The sequence below is a fragment of the Rhinatrema bivittatum genome, chromosome 4 (assembly GCF_901001135.1).
Source record: "Rhinatrema bivittatum chromosome 4, aRhiBiv1.1, whole genome shotgun sequence".
Classification (NCBI taxonomy): domain Eukaryota; kingdom Metazoa; phylum Chordata; class Amphibia; order Gymnophiona; family Rhinatrematidae; genus Rhinatrema; species Rhinatrema bivittatum.
Window position 1 is genome coordinate 237,939,347 of NC_042618.1, and position 19,176 is coordinate 237,958,522.

The window sequence follows — 19,176 nt, forward strand, 5'->3', positions numbered from 1 at the left end:
GTGGGGGTCAGGAGGCCCCCCAAGCTGGCCAAAAGTCCCTGGGGGTCCGGAACGACCTCCTGCAGTCGAATCGTTTTTCCGTACGGAAAAACGATTCGCGGCAGGAAATCGCTCCCGGACCCCCGCTGGACTTTTGGCAAGTCTTGTGGGGGTCAGGAGGCCCCCCCAAGCTGGCCAAAAGTTCCTGGGGGTCCAGCGGGGGTCCGGGAGCGATCTCCTACGCTCCTGACGTCGGGGGACAAAAAAACAAAATGGCGCCGGCGCTACCTCTGACCTGTCATATGACAGGTCATAGGTAGCGCCGGCGCCATTTCTACAATGCACGGAGGTCCGAGAGTAAAAGATCCCACCGGGACCCTTCCTCTGGACCCCAGGCAATTTAAGGCATTTTGGGGGGGTTTGGGAGGGTGGTGGATTTATTTTAAAGGGTCGGGGTGGGTTTTAGGGTTCTTTTAGTGTGCTGGTTTTCCCGCCCTCCCCCTTCCCCTCCCCCCCCCCACTGGACCACAGGTAATTTAAGGCATTTTGGGGGGGGTTCGGGAGGGTGGGGGATTTATTTTAAAGGGTCGGGGTGGGTTTTAGGGATGTTTTAGTGTGCCGGTTTTCGATTTACACGATTTACTCGATATTTAAAAAACCCAAACTGCGACGATCCGATTCCCTCTCCCTCCCAGCCGAAATCAATCGTTAAGACGATCGATCACACGATTCACATCTCTACTATTTAGTTCAGCCATTTTAGAACACTAGGGGTTCATTTTGAGGAAACCTTTGAACAGTAAGGATGATTAAGTTTCACACTCTGGTGAGGCCTCCCAGCTTCACTCATAAGGAGTTTTCTCCTACTAATTTACAGAGAGATAGATATTTAAACTGATATCCTTTTGGGGCAAAAGGGCTCTCTAAAGAGGATCAAAGACCTGTGAGCCTACTCTAAACCCTAGGTGGGCAAGCACCAGTAATGGATCCTGCTGTGAGAGACAGTGAGGGCAGAAGATGTATCCAGTTCAACTTCTGAAGTATTATTTGTACTTGAATAGAGTGGGGAGCTTTTTGTGTCTCCCCTTCCCACTGGGATGCAGTGCTGAGGTAGCCTGAACCCCTCTGACTTCTCCCTATGAGAAGTCTCCTCAGAAACAATAAGTAAGGCTGAAAGAACAAGATTCGGAGACCCCAACCAAATCTCCACAACCAAGAGATCAGGATGGACTGGGTGTCCGAGGAGAAAATGATCTAAGCTAGGATATTTGCTGTGAAGTTAGGGATCTCTCCACTAGGATTCCCAGATAGTCGATGTTAGGATTTGTAAGTATGTGGACCCTTTGACTGAGGCGCGAGGTGGAACCGCCCAGGGGGAGGAGCCCCACTGAGCCTCACCATCGGGAGGCAGAGTCTCGACTGCGGGATGGGATACAGCAGCAGGTAGAATGAGAGAGAGAGTGACCCCTGGAGGCAGGCCACGGAGCGGCAGTGCAGCTGCTGACATCAGACTCAGCTCGGGAACTGGAGTAGACAAATAATAATGGCAGTACCCAAGGAGTGGGGGTGCAGGTAGAAGTACAGTCACTAAAGTACACTGGGTCCGTAGAGATGGTATATGAGAGGGTTCCTCGGTGGGAGGTCACGATAGTGGTCTGCAGAGTGGGGTACACCGGCAAGGGTTCCTCTTCAGATGTCACGGCAATGGTCCGCAGAGCGGGGTACACCGGAGAGAGTTCCCATGAAGAGAATAACACAGGAACCGCAGCATAGTACTCACAATGACTGAAGGCAGTAGCAGGTCCAGAGAAGCCTCAGGGAGCAAGGCAGACAGGAATCCATGTGAAGGCCCTCCTAGGAGTGAATAGCCAAGAGACAAGATAGGGCCCCGAGGATCGGGTACCCGATAGTCTCCAACACGGAAGCAGGAACCGGAACAGTGTTGCAGAGAGAGTAGATAGTTGTAGCAAGTGAACTCGTTGCCAAGTCGCTGTCTGTCTGGGCTGGTGAGCTTAAGTATCCAGGTTGAGTGACGTCATCTGGTGGGGATGCCCCCGAGGTTCCCGCCATGATGTGGTTAAAACAGGTCGGGGAATGCGCGAGCGTGCCTAGGGAACCCCGCAGGTAAGATAGCGGTCAGCAGCATCAATGCTGCTCGAGGAGGCTCGAGAATGGAGGGTGGAAGGCCGGTGGTAGCTGGCAGAGGCCGCGAGTTCCCCTAATGGAGCTAAGGCAGCAAAGAACAAAGAGGTGAGCAACAGTGGCCGCAGCTGCCTGCGGCCGCAGAGCATAACAGCCAATGAGTGAGCTTTGCGCATTAAGGGGTAGATTTTCGAAGAAGCACGCGGGCATACATGTGTGCGCATTACCCGGCGGGCACACATGGGCGCCTGATTTTATAATGTGCACGCGCAGTTGCGCGCTTGTTATAAAATTGGGGATCGGTGTGTGCAAGGGGGTGTACAATTGTGCACCCTGCGCACGCCGACATCCGTGGTTTTCATCCGTTCCCTCCCAGGCCGCTCTGATTTCGGAACGGCCTGTGAGGGAACTTCCCTTTCCCCTAAACTAACCTTCCCACCTCTTCCCCTAACCTATTCCCCCCCCCCAGCCCTATCCTAAACCCCCCCCAAAATTTATTTTACTTTCTGCACCTGCCTCTGGGTAGGCGCAGGTTGCGTGCGCCGGCAGCCTGCTGGCACACAATTCCCCAGCACAGCAGCAAATGGCTGCTGTGCCGTAGGCCTCTGGCCCCGCCCCCACCTCGCCCCTTTTTTAAAGCCCCGGGACTTAGACGTGTCCCAGAGCTTTACGCACGTTGCCGGGCCTATATAAAATAGGCCGGCGCGCGTAACCCCCCTCTACACATGTAAATCCTCTGGATTTGCACACATAGAGCTTTTAAAATCCAGCCCTAAATATGGGATCTCTACCCAGATATCTAAAATGGGATCTCTACCCAGAGGTCGGAATAAAGGACACCTACTTATAGAGAGACACACTTGTACCATCAGTCATATGTAAATTTACTCTTATGGAAAAATGGACTTTAATTTATGATTACCCATCAGTAAACTTTAGTTTACACCTAAACCCTAGTCCTGTCTGATTTGTCCCAGCCTCTCACCTCATGAGATGCACATCTACCCGCACACTGGGAGCAGCATAACATCATCTGGGCCATAAGCGAGAACTTCTCCTCATAAAAAGAATCTCTCCTAGGGGTTAAGTGTGGCAGATCCTCCCAGTCTGGCCACCAGATGTCACAGTCCCTGTCTTAGAACACACTTTGTAAGAAGCCATCTATACTCCTCAGTCCCTCCCACCTGGAGAGTCTGGATTGGATGCCTGAATGCTATTTAGCCCAGCCATTTTAGAACACCATGGGTTCAGTTTGAGGAAGCAGTCAAAGAGTGAAGATGTATTTTTTCACACTCTGGTGGGGCCTCCCAGCTTCACCCAAAGAAGTTTATTTTAGAAGCAATACTTCCAAGTGCATTCCCTGTTTGAGGGTCCTTCTTACAATTTATAAAGAGAGAGACGTTTAAGCGTGATTAGGGGCAAAAGGGCTCTCACCAAGGGACCAAAGACTAAAGAGGTTAGGACTTTTCAGCTTGGAGAAGAGACGGTTGAGGGGGGATATGATAGAGATGTTTAAAATCATGAGAGGTCTAGAACGGGTAGATGTGAATTGGTTATTTACTCTTTCGGATAATAGAAAGACTAGGGGGCACTCCATGAAGTTAGCATGGGGCACATTTAAAACTAATCGGAGAAAGTTCTTTTTTACTCAACGCACAATTAAACTCTGCCAGAAGATGTGGTTAGTGCAGTTAGTATAGCTGTGTTTAAAAAAAGGATTGGATAAGTTCTTGGAGGAGAAGTCCATTACCTGCTATTAAGTTCACTTAGAGAATAGCCACTGCCATTAGCAATGGTAACATGGAATAGACTTAGTGTTTGGGTACTTGCCAGGTTCTTATGGCCTGGATTGGCCACTGTTGGAAACAGGATGCTGGGCTTGATGGATCCTTGGTCTGACCCAGTATGGCATTTTCTTGTGTTCTTAAAGACCTGTAAGCCTACTCTAAACCCTAGAGTGGCAAGCACCAGTGATGAATCCTGCTGTGAAAGACAGTGAAGGCAGATGAGATATCTAGTTTAAGCTTTAAAGTATTTTTTGGACTTAAGAAGAGGGGGCCCCTGACACCCCCCCCCCCCCCAAGGCTTGCCAATAATCCCTGGGGGTCCAGCAGGGTCCGGGAGCGATTTCGTTGTCGGCTGCCAGAAATCAAAATGGCGCCGATAGCCTTTGCCAATACAATGTCACAGGGGCTTTCGGCGCCATTGGTCGGTTCTCCTACCATGTGACAGGGGCTGACCAATGGCGCCGGTAGCCCCTGTGACATAGTAGTTCAGAGGCTGTTCGGCACCATTGTGAGGAGCAAGGCTGACAATGGCGCACATGTGCACGGAGGAACAAATGGCACCCGGGACCCCGCTGGACCACCAGGGATGTTCGTAAGTCTTGGGGAGGAATCGGGATGGGGGGGGGGGTGGTTGTATTATAGGTAATCTTAATGTTTGGGGTGGTTTGGGGTGGTTTTTAAATTGAAAAAAAAAATTTGCCTCTCTCCCCATGCAAACCCGAAAAACGGATTTTCCCTGAAGTTCGGGGAAAATCCTTTTCGGGTTTCAGGGCCCCCGAAACACAACGAACTAGGCAATTTCGTTGTAATTGCCTTGTTCGTGATAAACAATTGCACATCTCTAATGGAGGCACACTGTAAATTTCAAATGCTCATGTTAGTCTTTATTAAGATAATACACAATGTAGGGCAAAAGTACATTAGAGATGAGATTTGCCTTTATGTACCCTTGAGATATGTGTGGTGGTAACAATTGACCTACTTTCACTGTTCAGAGTTGGGCTTTCTGTATTGTGGCACCTGCACTATGAAATTTGTTGCTGAGTGTAACCCTTCTTCAGAATGAATATTCTGTAAATCTGTTAAGACCTGGTTGTTTCAATAAGTGCTTTGTTAAAAGGATTATTAAATAAGAGGACAGTAAAAGACATGAGGTGTGTAGAAGGAGCTAATGATGGGAGGGGAGCTGAGATTTTTAGTGTGGTAATATTAGGGTAGGTTGTGTGTTTATAGGCTTATGATCTGAATAGATTTTATGGTTGGATGTTTTTATTATTATGTTTGTGAACTGCTGAATGGATATGGAGGTCTAAAATGTGAATTATAAATAAATCAACCACAGAATATTAAAAAAAAAAAAAACTTGAATGATGAGACCAGTTTACTACATGTGCTATATAGCAACATTTTGTTTTTCTTTTACTTTCACAAGATGTGTACACTGCAAAAGAACTATTCTCACTGAAATACATCAAAAGAAAAGAAAACTTTATAAAATGTTCATTAGTTTGTTGTGCTGCCTTGGCCTTCAGAACTAGACTGTTGGTGAAAGTAGCATGCTGTTCCAGTTCAAAATGTCATTCATTAGGGAAGCCCCATCGAGGGGGAAGAGAAGCATAGTGTAGAAGAATGGAAATGATCTTCACTGGTAACGCAGATTCCTTTTTTTCTTTTGATAGCAAATTGTGTGGAGTTTACCGGAGAATCTGAGAATTGGACCACTTCAGCGAATGCCACTTCTCCTGTTACTGAGTTCTGGGAGTATGTTTTCTATCTTCAAAAAGTTTTTATTCTTACAAGAGCAATGAGTCCATCTGATCTTGACATACAGAGTTACTTACACACATATACCTACATAGAAACTATTAAAGCAGACAGCAATAATGGAGTACCAAACAACCAATGCACAGAATATGATGCACATACACTTACAAAACTACCAAACTTCAACTTGTATACTCCAACATGTAACCCTAACTCCAGGGGACATAAAATGATAAGAGGTTCTGTCCCTAAATAAAGGAAGTCAGACTGTCAAATTTATTTAGTGGGTTCCAAATGATGTGTCATGCAGCTGGTGAAGTGGATTTGGATAGAAGCAGTAGGGGGTAGCTCTCTTTCTCTTGATTGCTCAGGGAGAGCAGTGGCCCTTCTCCCCCTCCATGAAACTGGTCCCCATAGCTATTCATCAGTGCTGGCACAAATAAGCCTCAAAAACAGAGTCATACCATTCTCAGGTAAAACCCAAACTATCAACTTTATTTCTGGGTTTTACAGCCAGTCACTACGTACAATTCAGTATAGGATAGGCATTTCAGTACTGAATACTCGGAATTTACAGTCAGAGTACATTCCCTGTCTCTTGCTCATCTCTTCTGGGACGTAGACTGCGTACCTGCAAATACCCCTATGGCCACGCACACCTCACTCTGACAATGTGCAGGATTCTTTAATCTACTCCACACTTTGGTTTTTGCTCCCACTGGGGTTCCCCTCATCTTAGGCCACCCCTTTACGTCCTCATTCAAGCACTATTTCCTGGGACATCATCCTGGCATTCTCTTCCTCAAGAGGGAGAATTGCCTCTCCTTCTATTCCAGTCAATTCCTTGAGGGAGAAATTGCCACACCTTTCCCACTCCATGTCCTCAGGCCTCTTCCCTTGAGGGGAAAAGCCTCTGCAAGGTCTTTTCCATACCGCAGGGCTCCCCAGGCCCCATCGGCCTATGGACTAGCTACTCCAGGGCAATTACATGCCAGAAGTCCTTCTCTCCCAAACTCCAACCTAGAAAGGGCAACTCCCGCCAAATTGACCCAGGCTTTATACTTCCCCAGGACACCTCCCAACCAATCAAAACCTCTTTTAACTTAAGGGGACACCACACCACTCAATACACCATCATTCAGATATCTTTCCCTTCTCCCTTGTGCCATAAACCAGCATTACATCAGGTGCAGAAATGCAGGTACAAACATCCAAACATTTTTCATAAGATTTCAGACAATAAAACTCCTGGGTCTCCTTCATCCAAAATATCTGGTACTACTAGAAGTGAAAAGGGCACAGATAGATAAGGGGGTCTCAACAAATGTGGATGTAGCTGGTTACATGTGTGGTTAGGGTTGTCAACTGGCTTCAGAGTTTTCAGGACAGGTTGATCCAGTCCTGGTTGTACCCCACTGCATGCTGGGACTTATTCTGATTTCCCTATTTATTTATTTATTTATTTAACATGTTTTGTATGCCTTATATTCGGTTTTGCCATCATAACGGTTTACAGGAAACATATTATATAATTCTCTATAATACTTGCATGCAGAGGAGTAAAACCAGGACTGGTTCAACCTGTACTGAACATCTGGAGCCAGTTGGCAACCCTATGTGTGGCAAATATATACTGAAAATGCCAAGAGCAATACTCTTATCAGTCACCATATTGTTGTTAGCACACACACACACACACATAAACATCTGTTAGCAGACACAATAAACACTGGTAGATGTATAGAAATAATGTACGCTCGCTAAACATCTATGGGTAGACACACTTAAATGTACATATGCTAAACCTTGTTATAGACATTCAGGCACGTGCTACAGCACTGTGCTTATGGTCAAATTCGTACCAAACTATGGAGCATCTGATTATACTAATTTCAGACACTGATGAATCACACATATACAAAGAACCAGATGTATGGATTGGGCAAATATTTTTGTGTGTAAAATGTGTTTCTCATCTGTTTAGCTCATTTGGAGAATTTAAGGGTAGAGAATTCTCACTGTAGTAGTGGTGAGTTTAGGGAAAGGGAAGGATCCATTTGCTGAAATACCCCAATGGCAGGTGACACAAATAGATCATTCCAGCTTTTGATATAGTAACCCCTAGAGTGTTCCAGAAGCAGCATGTGAAAAAATAGTTGAAGCAGTGTCTTGGGGCTGGACATCAGAGGAGGAACGGTCTTTCTCTCTCTCCCCTGCCTAGGCTTGGAGGAAGAATACCAGCAGTGTTAGATCTGTGGTGTTGCTTTGGGAAAAGATACTGGCTCAAAAGAAGGGGTAAGCTGTATCTCCTTGCTTTGTTTTTGCCTGTCACCCCAGGGAGAGTCCATCCCTGTTTTGGAGTCACTGCTCTAAGACCAAGAATTTGGCAAATAGTAAAGGTTTTCCATCTCTAGCTGATAGCTTTTAATTACATAGACCAGCTTATCCCTTACTGGGAGAAAGTCCTTCTTTGGAGACCAATGGTGAGAACTCCGAGACCAGAAGTTTATTTTTGTGTAATTAGATGCTTGCCAGTAAGGAGACTTTCATTTGCACCCTGGGTTGCTCAGGCAGCATAAACCTGGTGCCACTCAGGCATTGTTGAAGAGAACAGCCTGCTCATCGATTATGGACCAGAAGGAGAAGGAAATAAAGTGTGCTCCCCCACTACTGCAAAGAGGTGTCAGGTGGTCAGAAAGATTCAAGCATTGGAAATCAGGTACAAGAGATGTCCCCAAGCAGTTAGGAGGGCTTAGAGCTCCTCCATAATGAGAAGCAGGATCTGGAGAATAAACCCAGGGGGATCCTAAGTGAATGTGCTTTGGAATTTTTAGTTTGGTAACATGGATTCATCATCAAAGAAGGGTGTATTATATCCACTGAAGAAGTGGAACTTTAAGTAAAGTTTTATTTGGATTGGAACAACACATCCTGTCTAAGTGTTTCTTGGGAGAGAGGGAAAATCCTCTCCCCATAGGCCCTGAAATAAATTTCTCTCCTGTTCAGAACAAACCCTAGGACAGATGTGAGTTGTGTCAGATCTCAGCAGCCCCAACATCATCACCGTCTCGGCAATGGAGAGCTACATAGGTGTAGTTTTATCATCCCACAAGCAAATACCTGCAAAGTTTTTGCAAGGTTGCTTTGCAAATGTTGCTAATGCAAGGAAGGATAACGACTGCACATGGTGGCATATATATTGCCATGGACATATTTACAATAGTATTTTATAATCCACATGTATAAGATACACCCATATTATAAAATACACATAGCTTTACCCCACAACATATGCATCTATGTATGCTTACATATGAATACATTCAGTGAATGGAACACAATTCTTTCAATACATTGAACACGCATACTTTTCCTGCCTATTTTAAAAATATACATGCAGATATTTTAAGCATGAAAACAAAGTAGAACTTTCTCGTGTAAATCGGTATATTTTAACATACAAGTATTATTGCAATTATCAGTTTTACCAATTACTCCACCAGTTTGCCGAGTCCTTTTCCAGGTCATCAAGACCTTCCTGGTTCTTCAGTCTGAACTCCCCATAGTTTACCCAGACCTCCCATCCAACTAATAGTAATAAACATGTTTAATATCACAAGATAATTAGCAGGTGTAAAATCTACACGCATAAGTGTCTTTAGCAACTTCTGAGTGTTAATTTTGTCCCCGCCCCAGAATGGCCTTCGAGCGCCCCTTTTTTACATGAGTATATGTGTGCACGAAAGCAAAAATACACGTGTACGTTTGATGTTCATAGAATAGCATGCATGTGAGTAGATGTTACTTACGTACATATATGCTCATTTTTACATATGTAACACTTTAAAAATTCATTTCTATTTGTGTTAAATAGAACCCAGGTTAAGTATTATGCACATTTCAAAAAATGCCTCTCTCGTTTTTTTTGCTTAAGAAAATATGTTAAGTAAATGTAAACCCAACACAGGCAGCCAGGCAAACTCACTTTTGCACATTTGTTCACTTTAGAGCAGTGCAATTTGTATTTTATCTAAAAATTGTTTTAAATTCCACTTTAATCAATATAATTGTTCTAGGCAGATGATAAGGAAATAAACAGAACAATAATATAAAGACCAGCTAAATAAGCAGAACAAAAGACAATTTATTTATCAAAAATATTTTTGCCCTGATCATATCCCTTATATTTTTTTATTAATTATTTACTTTTTTAAAAATATTTGTAGCCTGCACCCTCCGAAATTCGGGGCGAGGAGCACATGAACATACATAAGATAAAAACAAATTATATACAAACGTACAATTAATTTTGTAGAGGATTAAAAATATGTAAACATGTTTCTACAATATTAAAACAGTTATTTTGCCAATGTTTTCCCTTCTACATATCCTAAGAATAAATGGAAAGTATGCTACCTGCATAATTTTCACTATCTCTAAAATGCATCCAAAACTTAAAAAGCAGATGAAGTGAGGGGGCTTGACACCTGTCAGGCATAAATGATGAGTCAGCATATCTCAGATTCAGGTCCAAAAGTTAATTCCTGCCAAACGTCTTCAAAAGAATTCCATAAAACCTCACTAAGGGCATTCAAGAGCCATTTCTGCAGATTTACAGCTAGCAATGCAAGCACCTCACAGTGTTTCATTTTTATATCTTGTGTCACTAATTGCAAACATAGGATCATTTTGGTGCAAGACTCATATTTCTTGCAAGCAACAGAATGAGTGGCTTTAAACATTTCTTACCAATTTGTGTACTTGCAAAAATCCTTACATCTAATCCAGAATGCCTATAAGACATATAGGGCTTACCTCATGCAAGTTCAGGAGCTGAAAAATTACTGGCAGGAAATTATTACACATTTTTTTGTACATGAAACTAACTACATTCTGTGTTTAAAAAAAAAACCAATCAGCTTTAAGGTCTTGCATATCTCTGAAATCCCCACTACAGTCACACAGACATAGACACAAGTATGAGTGCGACACAAAACACAGAGGTATAGTGTTTAATCTTAAGTAATCATTTTTCATTTATTATCACTTGCAGAAATCGGGCCCTGGGACTTTCAGACGGCCTTCACAATCTGGGCACTGTGAGATGGGAGCTGGCTTTGTGCCTCCTGCTGGCCTGGGTTGTCTGCTACTTTTGCATTTGGAAAGGCGTCAAATCTACAGGCAAGGCGAGTGATGTTCTGAACTCCTTTCCCTATGGACTAGCTTCTTCCACTAATGGCAGCAGTAACTAACCTTTAACATCTTCCCAGCACCTCTAATTACTGAGTTACCCAAGAGATTTTCTTGAGCTGGCAACAAGAAATACTAATTGTAAAGTGCTAATTAAAAAAGAACCATTTTCTATGATTCTGTGTTTTGAATTTAGTCTGTATCCAAGCCTTCTAAAGTGTCAGATCGGAAGTGACTATTTCAGATAGAAAAGTGACAATCTATAGTTGTGCTCGGCTTGTTTTTTGTTGGGCCCCAGAATTGTATTACGCCTAGGCTCATGCACTTTGTTTAAGACCTTTAGCAAAATCAACAAATCTTCAGCAAAAATTCTGAAAATCTTTACCATAGGTCTAAAAGCCCATGGTAATAGGCTTACTGACCTCTCTTGTATTTTTCTAATTCACCTGATGAATAATAAATACCAGGTGAGAGAGCATTGGACAAAGGCACATCAGTTATTCAGAATCAATACTATTCACTCCTCCATCGCCCTTTCCAAAGCAAGATCCTCCCTGAGGCCATAAACAAATAAAACAAAGGAAAGTATTTATTTTTCAAACCTTCAGAAATTAATCAAAGTCACTATACAGTATTGACTTGTAACAGATGGGCAACAATACAAAAAGATTCAGGAATATTATACTGTACCTAGAATCAAAGCCTATTGAATTGTATGGGACTTTAACCTGACAGCATAACGTAATGCATTTCCAACGGCACAGAATAATAGCCTCCATTTTATTTTCCTGTCTGTTACACTATATTGATAATATAAACCCCCTGGACAGAACACATAATATGATGAGAGCATCTGGCACCTGGACTGGCCGAGTGCCATTCTTTCAGGTTTTAAGGTTCTTCATTATGGCTCACAAGGATGCTGTAGTGGACCTAGACCTTGCGGCAGATAGGATAATCCTCTCTTCTTGAGCTGGAACAAGGTAACCAGCTCTTGGACCTCCTCCACATGAACCCTTTCCCTTTCTATCTCTATGGCAGTTGCAGGTAGCCAATATATCCCCAAGAAGGGTCATATCATTGGTACTCCCAAACAATTACATTTTTATTCTGAGGAGTCCAACAACTATTTACACCATGTCAGAGGATAGTAAAGGATTACTACAGCTATCACAATTCACAGGCTTTCCAAGCCCAAGTACCGCAGTTCAGAGATCAATCAGACAGAGATCAACCAGTTATACAAAACTGCCAAGCCACCTTTCCAAACTGGCACCACACTTTATATTACAATTCCTTCACATGCCATTAGAAATGTATTACTTAGATTTCTACATTTCTCGACTTAATCCCACTTGTACAAACAGTACAATATCTCACCCTTCCACCCTCAGTGTAATTCAACCGTCTCTTAACACCTCAGCCTTAGTTTCATCTGAATTAGTTACTCACGACGCCCTGAGTGCCCCTCTCTTCGGGTCCAGTACTAGGTACTTCAGAAGTGTTCTAGGACATCCCTGACATCCTCAGCATACTTTGTTTCTTCCAAGCCTCTCCTTCCCTTGGCCCTCCACTGACTGTGGGAAAATATTCCTCTCCTCATTCTTCCTAAGGCTAGATCCAGGCTGAGTTCCCTGCTGGTTCCTTGTGAGAGGAACTTCTCTTCAGCCTCAGGCCTTTGCCATTTAGGGGGAAAGCCCCTGAAGGGCCATCTCCTAAAGGAGGGGTCCCCGGGCCCACCAGCCTTGCTAGAACCTCCTTCCAAAACAATACACTCCCTCCTGCCAAACATTGAAACAGCATTTATGGTCTGAAGGCTACTCCCCAAAAAAGATTATCTTTCTACCCTCTTAAAGGAACCATGATTATTAAACCCTAATAATTACACCATCTACCAGCTTACTATCAAACACTACACAAATAGCTCTGTGACCATTAACTAGGTCATCTAGTGGTGGTTTACTGGTACTGGCTCTGCTCTATAACATTTTTTCACAATTATTACCAAAAGAGAAACTCTGGGTCTGACGCCTCCACCCAAAATCTCTCCCCTTACATGCTTCAAGACGTGAACCCAATTTAGGGCCCCATCACACTGAATATGAATGTAATCTCTTTGCTGGTCTTATGAGGTACCTATAGTTTGCCTAATTTGTTGAGTTGATAGTGATTGCTACTTATATTCATATTTATATTCATCTTGGAAAATTTTACCTGCCTATACAGTACACATTAATCCATGCTTTAATTTACCTTTTATTGATGCATAGTTAAATCCTGGCTAAGTGTACTTTTTATTGTCATACATTTGTTAACTTTCATTCACTAATTCAATTTACTGGTCATTTTTTACCCCATTCTTTATTTCCAGTTTGCTGGACATTTCTAACCCCTGAGACTGTTCTCTCCGACTGCAGGTTGTCTATTTCACTGCTACCTTCCCTTACTTGATGCTCATTATTCTACTGGTCCGAGGGGTCACATTGCCTGGTGCCTATGACGGGATTATGTTCTACCTGAAACCTGACATTATAAGGCTCACAGATCCACAGGTGGGTTTTATAAATGAGTGGCTTCTGTGTGTCTTCATTGGGAAGAAAGTGCATCTACTAAAAAAATTGCTATGTGCATTTGTGGTGAAAATGGGTATAAATGCACACCTGTAAGAATATCCATATATGAGCATAATCCTCCCTTCCCCTTGACCTCACTCTAAACAGTGTGTCAAATGGGGTTTGATCCTGAGCAGGGGAGAAGATTTACTTCTAGGTCCTTGGGGTCCTCTCTCTTGGATTCAAAACAGTCTCCAAACTCCAGTACATCTACCGGCTCTTTACCATTTTACACCATCTTTGGACATCATTCCCAGATTCCTAAGCCTCTACCTACCCTGGATAGCTGCCCCATGGCTACCTTGACTGGACAGGAATTCCACAACTTATGGCAAATACTCACCACCTGTTGGACCAAGTGGCCAAACGCTTCAAGACCCAAGCTGTTAAGAAACAGTACCCAGTACCTCCTCTACATCTTGGAACTTTAATCTGGCTAAGTACCAGAAATCTCCGACTGAGAATGCTCTCTCTAAAATTTGCACCACATTTTATTGGAGCTTTTCCCTTAGTATGACAATTAGACCCAGTAGCCTACAAACGCCGCTTACTGCCATGTCTTCAAATGCACGATGTGTTCTACATCTATCTTTCTTGGCCAAGGAGGTCACCACTCTGGACTCTGGTCTCCACAAGCATCAGCAGAAGACGATACCCAATATGATATGGCTGAAATATTAGACACTAGAAGAGTTTACAATAGCCTACAGTATATCATGTCCTGGTAAGGATATGTACCAAAGGAAAATTTATGAGAGCCAGCCTCCAAACTCCAAGCCCCCTGTTGTTCTTTGGTCCCAGTACATGTTGCTCTATATGTGTGCTTTTCCCTTGCCTTGCTTGTTACAGCCTTGCCTGTTTCTTCTCTTCCTTGTTCATCTCTTGCCTTTCCATGTCTTGTTCCTGTCTTGTCTTCTTTTTTTCTTGTCTCCCTGTTCCCCCTCAGCTTGACTTCCTGGATATTGACTCTGGCTTGTGCGTTCCTTGATTGCTGCCTGGAATTGACCCTTTGCTTTGCACCTGATCTTGCTCTGTCTGCTGCCTGCCCCAACCTCTGGCCTGTTATCTGTTTCTGTGGTCTGCTACCAGTCTCAACCCCTGGTATTTTGTCCATCTCTGCTATCTGCCACTTGCCCTGACCTACACTCAGCTTTGGACTCTTGTTTCTGGACTGTCCTAGGACCCACATAAGACCTGCCAGCCTCCAGAACCTAAGGACTCAACCTGCAAGGGAAATGATTGGTATAAGTGAAGCTCCAGCCGGTCCTGCTTCAGGGCTTCACCAGCTGTCGGTGTGGGTCTAGTGGACTTGCTCTCTGGCAGCACCAACCACATCACAGCACAAAGGATCCACTCTTCTGACAAACCTTACAATGGAAGCAGTGCATGCAAATCAATCTCATGAATATTCATTTTGCATATCCTGAAAACCTGACTGGTTAGGTGTGCTCTGAGAACTGGGTTGAGAAGCACTTATCTAAGGGGTCCTTACATATGTATGGGGGAAGGATATCTTTACAAATAATCATAATTGATTTCAGCTTGATGGGGGTTTTTTTGCCTCCTGGGTATCAGTTTAAAAAAAAAGAGGCAAATAAAACATTGCCTGGATGTATTTGTATCTGAAGAAGATTAAACTTAATTGTCTCCTTAGAACCAAATATACTCCATAATAATATAGCTGCACACAATCTGTGAGCAAGACAATTTTTCTGAATATATTTTCTCCTCTTTACTTTTCATCTGAACAATGAATATACAGCAACTGACCTATTATCTGACCATTTTGGAAATTGGGGTAGGTTGAATAATGGGAAAAAGTTGGATATCTGATCAGTTGTGGTCTACTAAGTGACCTAGCATAGTTGTTCTGTTCGGTTGCAAGGAGTTAGCAATCTGTTCTGTTCGGAGTTAACAGTCTGCTAGGGAATTAGCAATCTGTTGTTATTTAGGAGAGTAGTGGGTGGATCCTTGGACCGGTGGCAGATGACCATGGCCCCGGGGGAAGATCCCGAGAGGGACCACCGGTCAGGCTCAGAGTTAGGAGACAGAACACACTAGTTCTTTTATTAGACAGTATACTGAACCATCAGAGGTGGCAGTAGTGAACTGGAATGCCCGGCTGGGCTGTAGTCCCTCAGATACTGGAACAGCGATCCCAGGAGGCTGAGCTGTAGAGAAACTGAAATATAGTGAGTAGGCAGGGTATGCAGAGTTCATGTACCGAACTTGATGGTAACACTCACACAATGTCTCATAGAAGCCCAGGCGCTGGAATATATAGGCCCTCGAGGAGCGAGTACCTGGTTCCAGGGAAAGCTCTAAGAGAGCGATGGTAACTCACTGATGCAATTGGCAGTGATGACTTCCAGGCAGAAGAGAATACGGAGCAAGTCTGGGAACGAGGGTCCTCCAGGAGCGAGTACTGGTTCCAGACTGTCACCTGAAAAACAAAGGAGAGAGCGAGGCCCCCGAGGAGAGGGTACCCCTGGTAAGTCCGAGGAGGCAGAGTAGCTTAGATAGAGTAACCCCCTTGCTAACTCAATCTGTTCGCAAATTCTAAGACCTTATATATCAGTCGCGGGTGACGTCATCTCAGGGGGACACCCCTGAGGTTCGCGCCATCGCTGGTACTTCAGTCGGGGCCACGCCATGCGCGTGCGCCCCTAGGCCTCCAGGAAGCATGGCGGGTTGCAATGTCTAGCCGGTCCGGGGACGCCGGAGGACTTCGGCAGAAGGACACCGCGGCAGCCAATCTTCCTGCGGGCAAAGAGGGAGGCACCAAAGAAGTAAGGAGGGCAGAGAGAGGGCATCGGGAACCGACAGACACAACAGTACCCCCCTTCAAAGGGCAATTTCCTCTTCGGGTACCAGGCTTAGGTTTTGAAGGATGCGCGAGGTGAAAGCAACGAAGCAACTCTTTGTCCAGGATATTGGTCTGAGGCTCCCAAGAGTTTTCTTCGGGGCCGAAACCTTCCCATTTTAGAAGGTATTCAAAAGTCTTGCCTCTTTTATGAACATCCAGAATCTCTTCGATTTTGTATTCTAAGTCGTCTTCTGCATTGATGACAAGTAGATCTTGAGTCTTGGAAGAAAATTCGCTGAGTAAGTAGTTGTAGATGTCAGCAGTGATGGATGAGCTGCTGGGGACGTCACTGAGATCTTCAGTGGAAGTCCAAGGAAGTCCAAGATAGCAGCAGGAAAAGTGAGAGAGGCAGCTGCAAGCCTAAAGTGAAAGAGAAACTGATGACAGTGGCCTCTCAGGTCCAAAAAAGTTGGATGGTGCTGGTCAGCCACATGTATCCAACCTTGGGAATTCAACCACTCAGATGGTTAAGAAAGCCAATCGAATAGTTGGTGATTGGATAACAGGTCAATAACTGTATATGCTACTGTTTTAGAAAACTGTTGTATATAAAACAGGTATCATCTAACAGTAAATAACCATAACTGTACGTGCATTAGAAGGGAGTGTTCTGTAACAGTTGTATGATTATGTAGAGGAATCATTATAGCTGAAAGTTAGTAGTTGCTTTGCTCCATCATAAAATTGGACACTTTATAGAAAGACTTATTGGCCCGTGTGACTTTGTTCTATTAAGGATAGCACTCAGCTGCAAAAAAATAGGAATAGTTGAACATATAAATCATCTTCAGTCTCACTACTAAATGCATCGCACTTTGCTAAAAAGTCTAGAACCTACACAAAATATTTGTTGCAGTATCCTTAAAAGAGCTCAATTCTTTTTTACTTTTCAGTTTATAAGCAGATCGATAAAATCATTCTAAATGTTTTATTCCATGTGTTATTTAGATTTCTTCCTTATCAATTGTGTAATGTGTTCCTTTTAACATAGAAATAAGTCATTATTCCTGTCTCTTGGGAAAGGTAATTTTCAAAATCATTTATCCTGAGCCCAATTTCTACTCATTTGGTCAGTCAGGGATGAAGATGATATAGGTAGAGTGTAAACAGCTCTTGGCTGGAGAGGGAGTCGCAGCCCTTACACAATAGTGGCATCTAGTGGCCAGACTCAGAATACATACATTGATGGTTCCAAAAAAAGTCACAGTTTGGACCCCTGTCTGAGGATTGACACTACAATGGCTGGTTAGATGTAAAGGGAGTTGGAAAAGTGGGAAACAACCCCTTCCCCCCAGATAGTTGAAAACAGATTCATGGTTCTGAAGCCCAGTTGAGGATCATACTGAATAAGCTGGAAGCCCACAAAAACAGGAGAAAACTGCAAAAGTGCACTGTGTGTGTATATATATATATATATATATATATATATATATATACCCAGATACAAACACACATATATATGACTAACAATTCAAGGTTTTCTTTGTTAAGATTTGTATTCTAAGTAAAACAAAACATCACCTAAAAGTCATTATTTTCTTTATAGTAAGGAGTTCCATGATTTCCTATTTTTTAAATTGACTTTTATAGCAAAATTAATTTCAACTGTGTGTATGTGATAAGGATATAATTAATTTCATTGTGAGGGTCTGTTATCATAAATAGAAACATGAGACTGAAGACTCTTCAGAACTTCACAATAGAATTAAAACCTAATAATGTATAGTTGATAGTTTTTCACTTTGAGAAGAAAGACTCTCTAATGCCTCAACCCTTAAGTACCACAGTGTGATGATATCAGTGGAAAGTCTACAGAATACTTTTAATTCATTTTGTTCCTTTGCCCTCTTATGTAAATGATTTTCTTTTCTGTTTTAGGTTTGGATGGATGCAGGCACTCAGATATTTTTCTCTTATGCTATTTGCCAGGGATGCTTGACAGCTCTGGGCAGTTATAACAAGTACAACAACAACTGTTACAGGTACGCTCCCCCCAGTAGGGACACTGCAGAGTTCATGGGATGGTTATAAATCTGTAGCCTGCTGTCACTTAGATTAGGCCCATCGGCAGGCCCACCGGCACTCCGGGCAGAGGAGTCCCCCTCTGAAGTCCAACTGGCCAAGTGGAGAGAGGAGTCCCCTCCATTCATATAGCGGCCGGGGTTCCCTTCCAATGATGTCATTGTATAAGAGGTCTAGAAGTGCTCCAGCTGCCGCTGGTATGGCAGCTGGAGCACTGGCACTCCATCGCCTGATGAGGCAGGTGGCGCACTCCGGGCAGTGCCTCTTCTCACCTGCGCCTTCCAATGGCCCTGTCTAGAGTGCATGCCAAAGGCTTTAGTACGCATACCGATGCTCCCTCTAAGGTAAGCAGGGAGATACCACTACTATTACATATCATTTTTATTGCAAGATATACACAGCACTGTTCAGATACACATAAAAGATGGTCCCTGATCCAGGGTTCCTTTTTGTTTCTTTTGTTGTTTGTTTTGCTTCTTTTCATTTATTTAAAACAAAAGAAAATACAAAGACAAACAACATTTTACAAACATTTCTGTTTCTATGAAAAGAACACATAAAAACAAAATGGCAGCTCTCATTGAAGAAAAAAAAAACAAAAAACCCTAGCCTCCCCTCTGACCACCCTTGTACACTTATCATATTTTTGGTTTCTTCACAGTACAGGAGCCATCCCTATACTATTCGACCTTCATCACCAGTGGCATGCTTAGAAATGGTGCTGGCAGACCAAGGCCGGATGCAGGCTTGCAGGCACCATTTCTAACCATACCACCAGTATGGCAGGAGCGACTGGGGATTACTCCTATACCAT

General features: G+C 43.5%; 1 protein-coding gene across 2 annotated transcripts in view; it reads left to right on the forward strand.

Annotated features, from left to right (window-relative positions):
* The window catches only part of LOC115090605 (sodium- and chloride-dependent betaine transporter-like), a 230,648-nt gene that overhangs the window by 154,035 nt on the left and 57,437 nt on the right, over positions 1 to 19,176 (forward strand). For both annotated transcript variants that reach the window (XM_029599946.1, XM_029599947.1), the window contains 4 exons: positions 5,588 to 5,669; positions 10,726 to 10,858; positions 13,280 to 13,414; positions 18,219 to 18,322. In XM_029599946.1, coding sequence (XP_029455806.1) covers positions 5,588 to 5,669; positions 10,726 to 10,858; positions 13,280 to 13,414; positions 18,219 to 18,322 — 454 coding nt within the window. The remainder of the gene's footprint in view (positions 1 to 5,587; positions 5,670 to 10,725; positions 10,859 to 13,279; positions 13,415 to 18,218; positions 18,323 to 19,176) is intronic.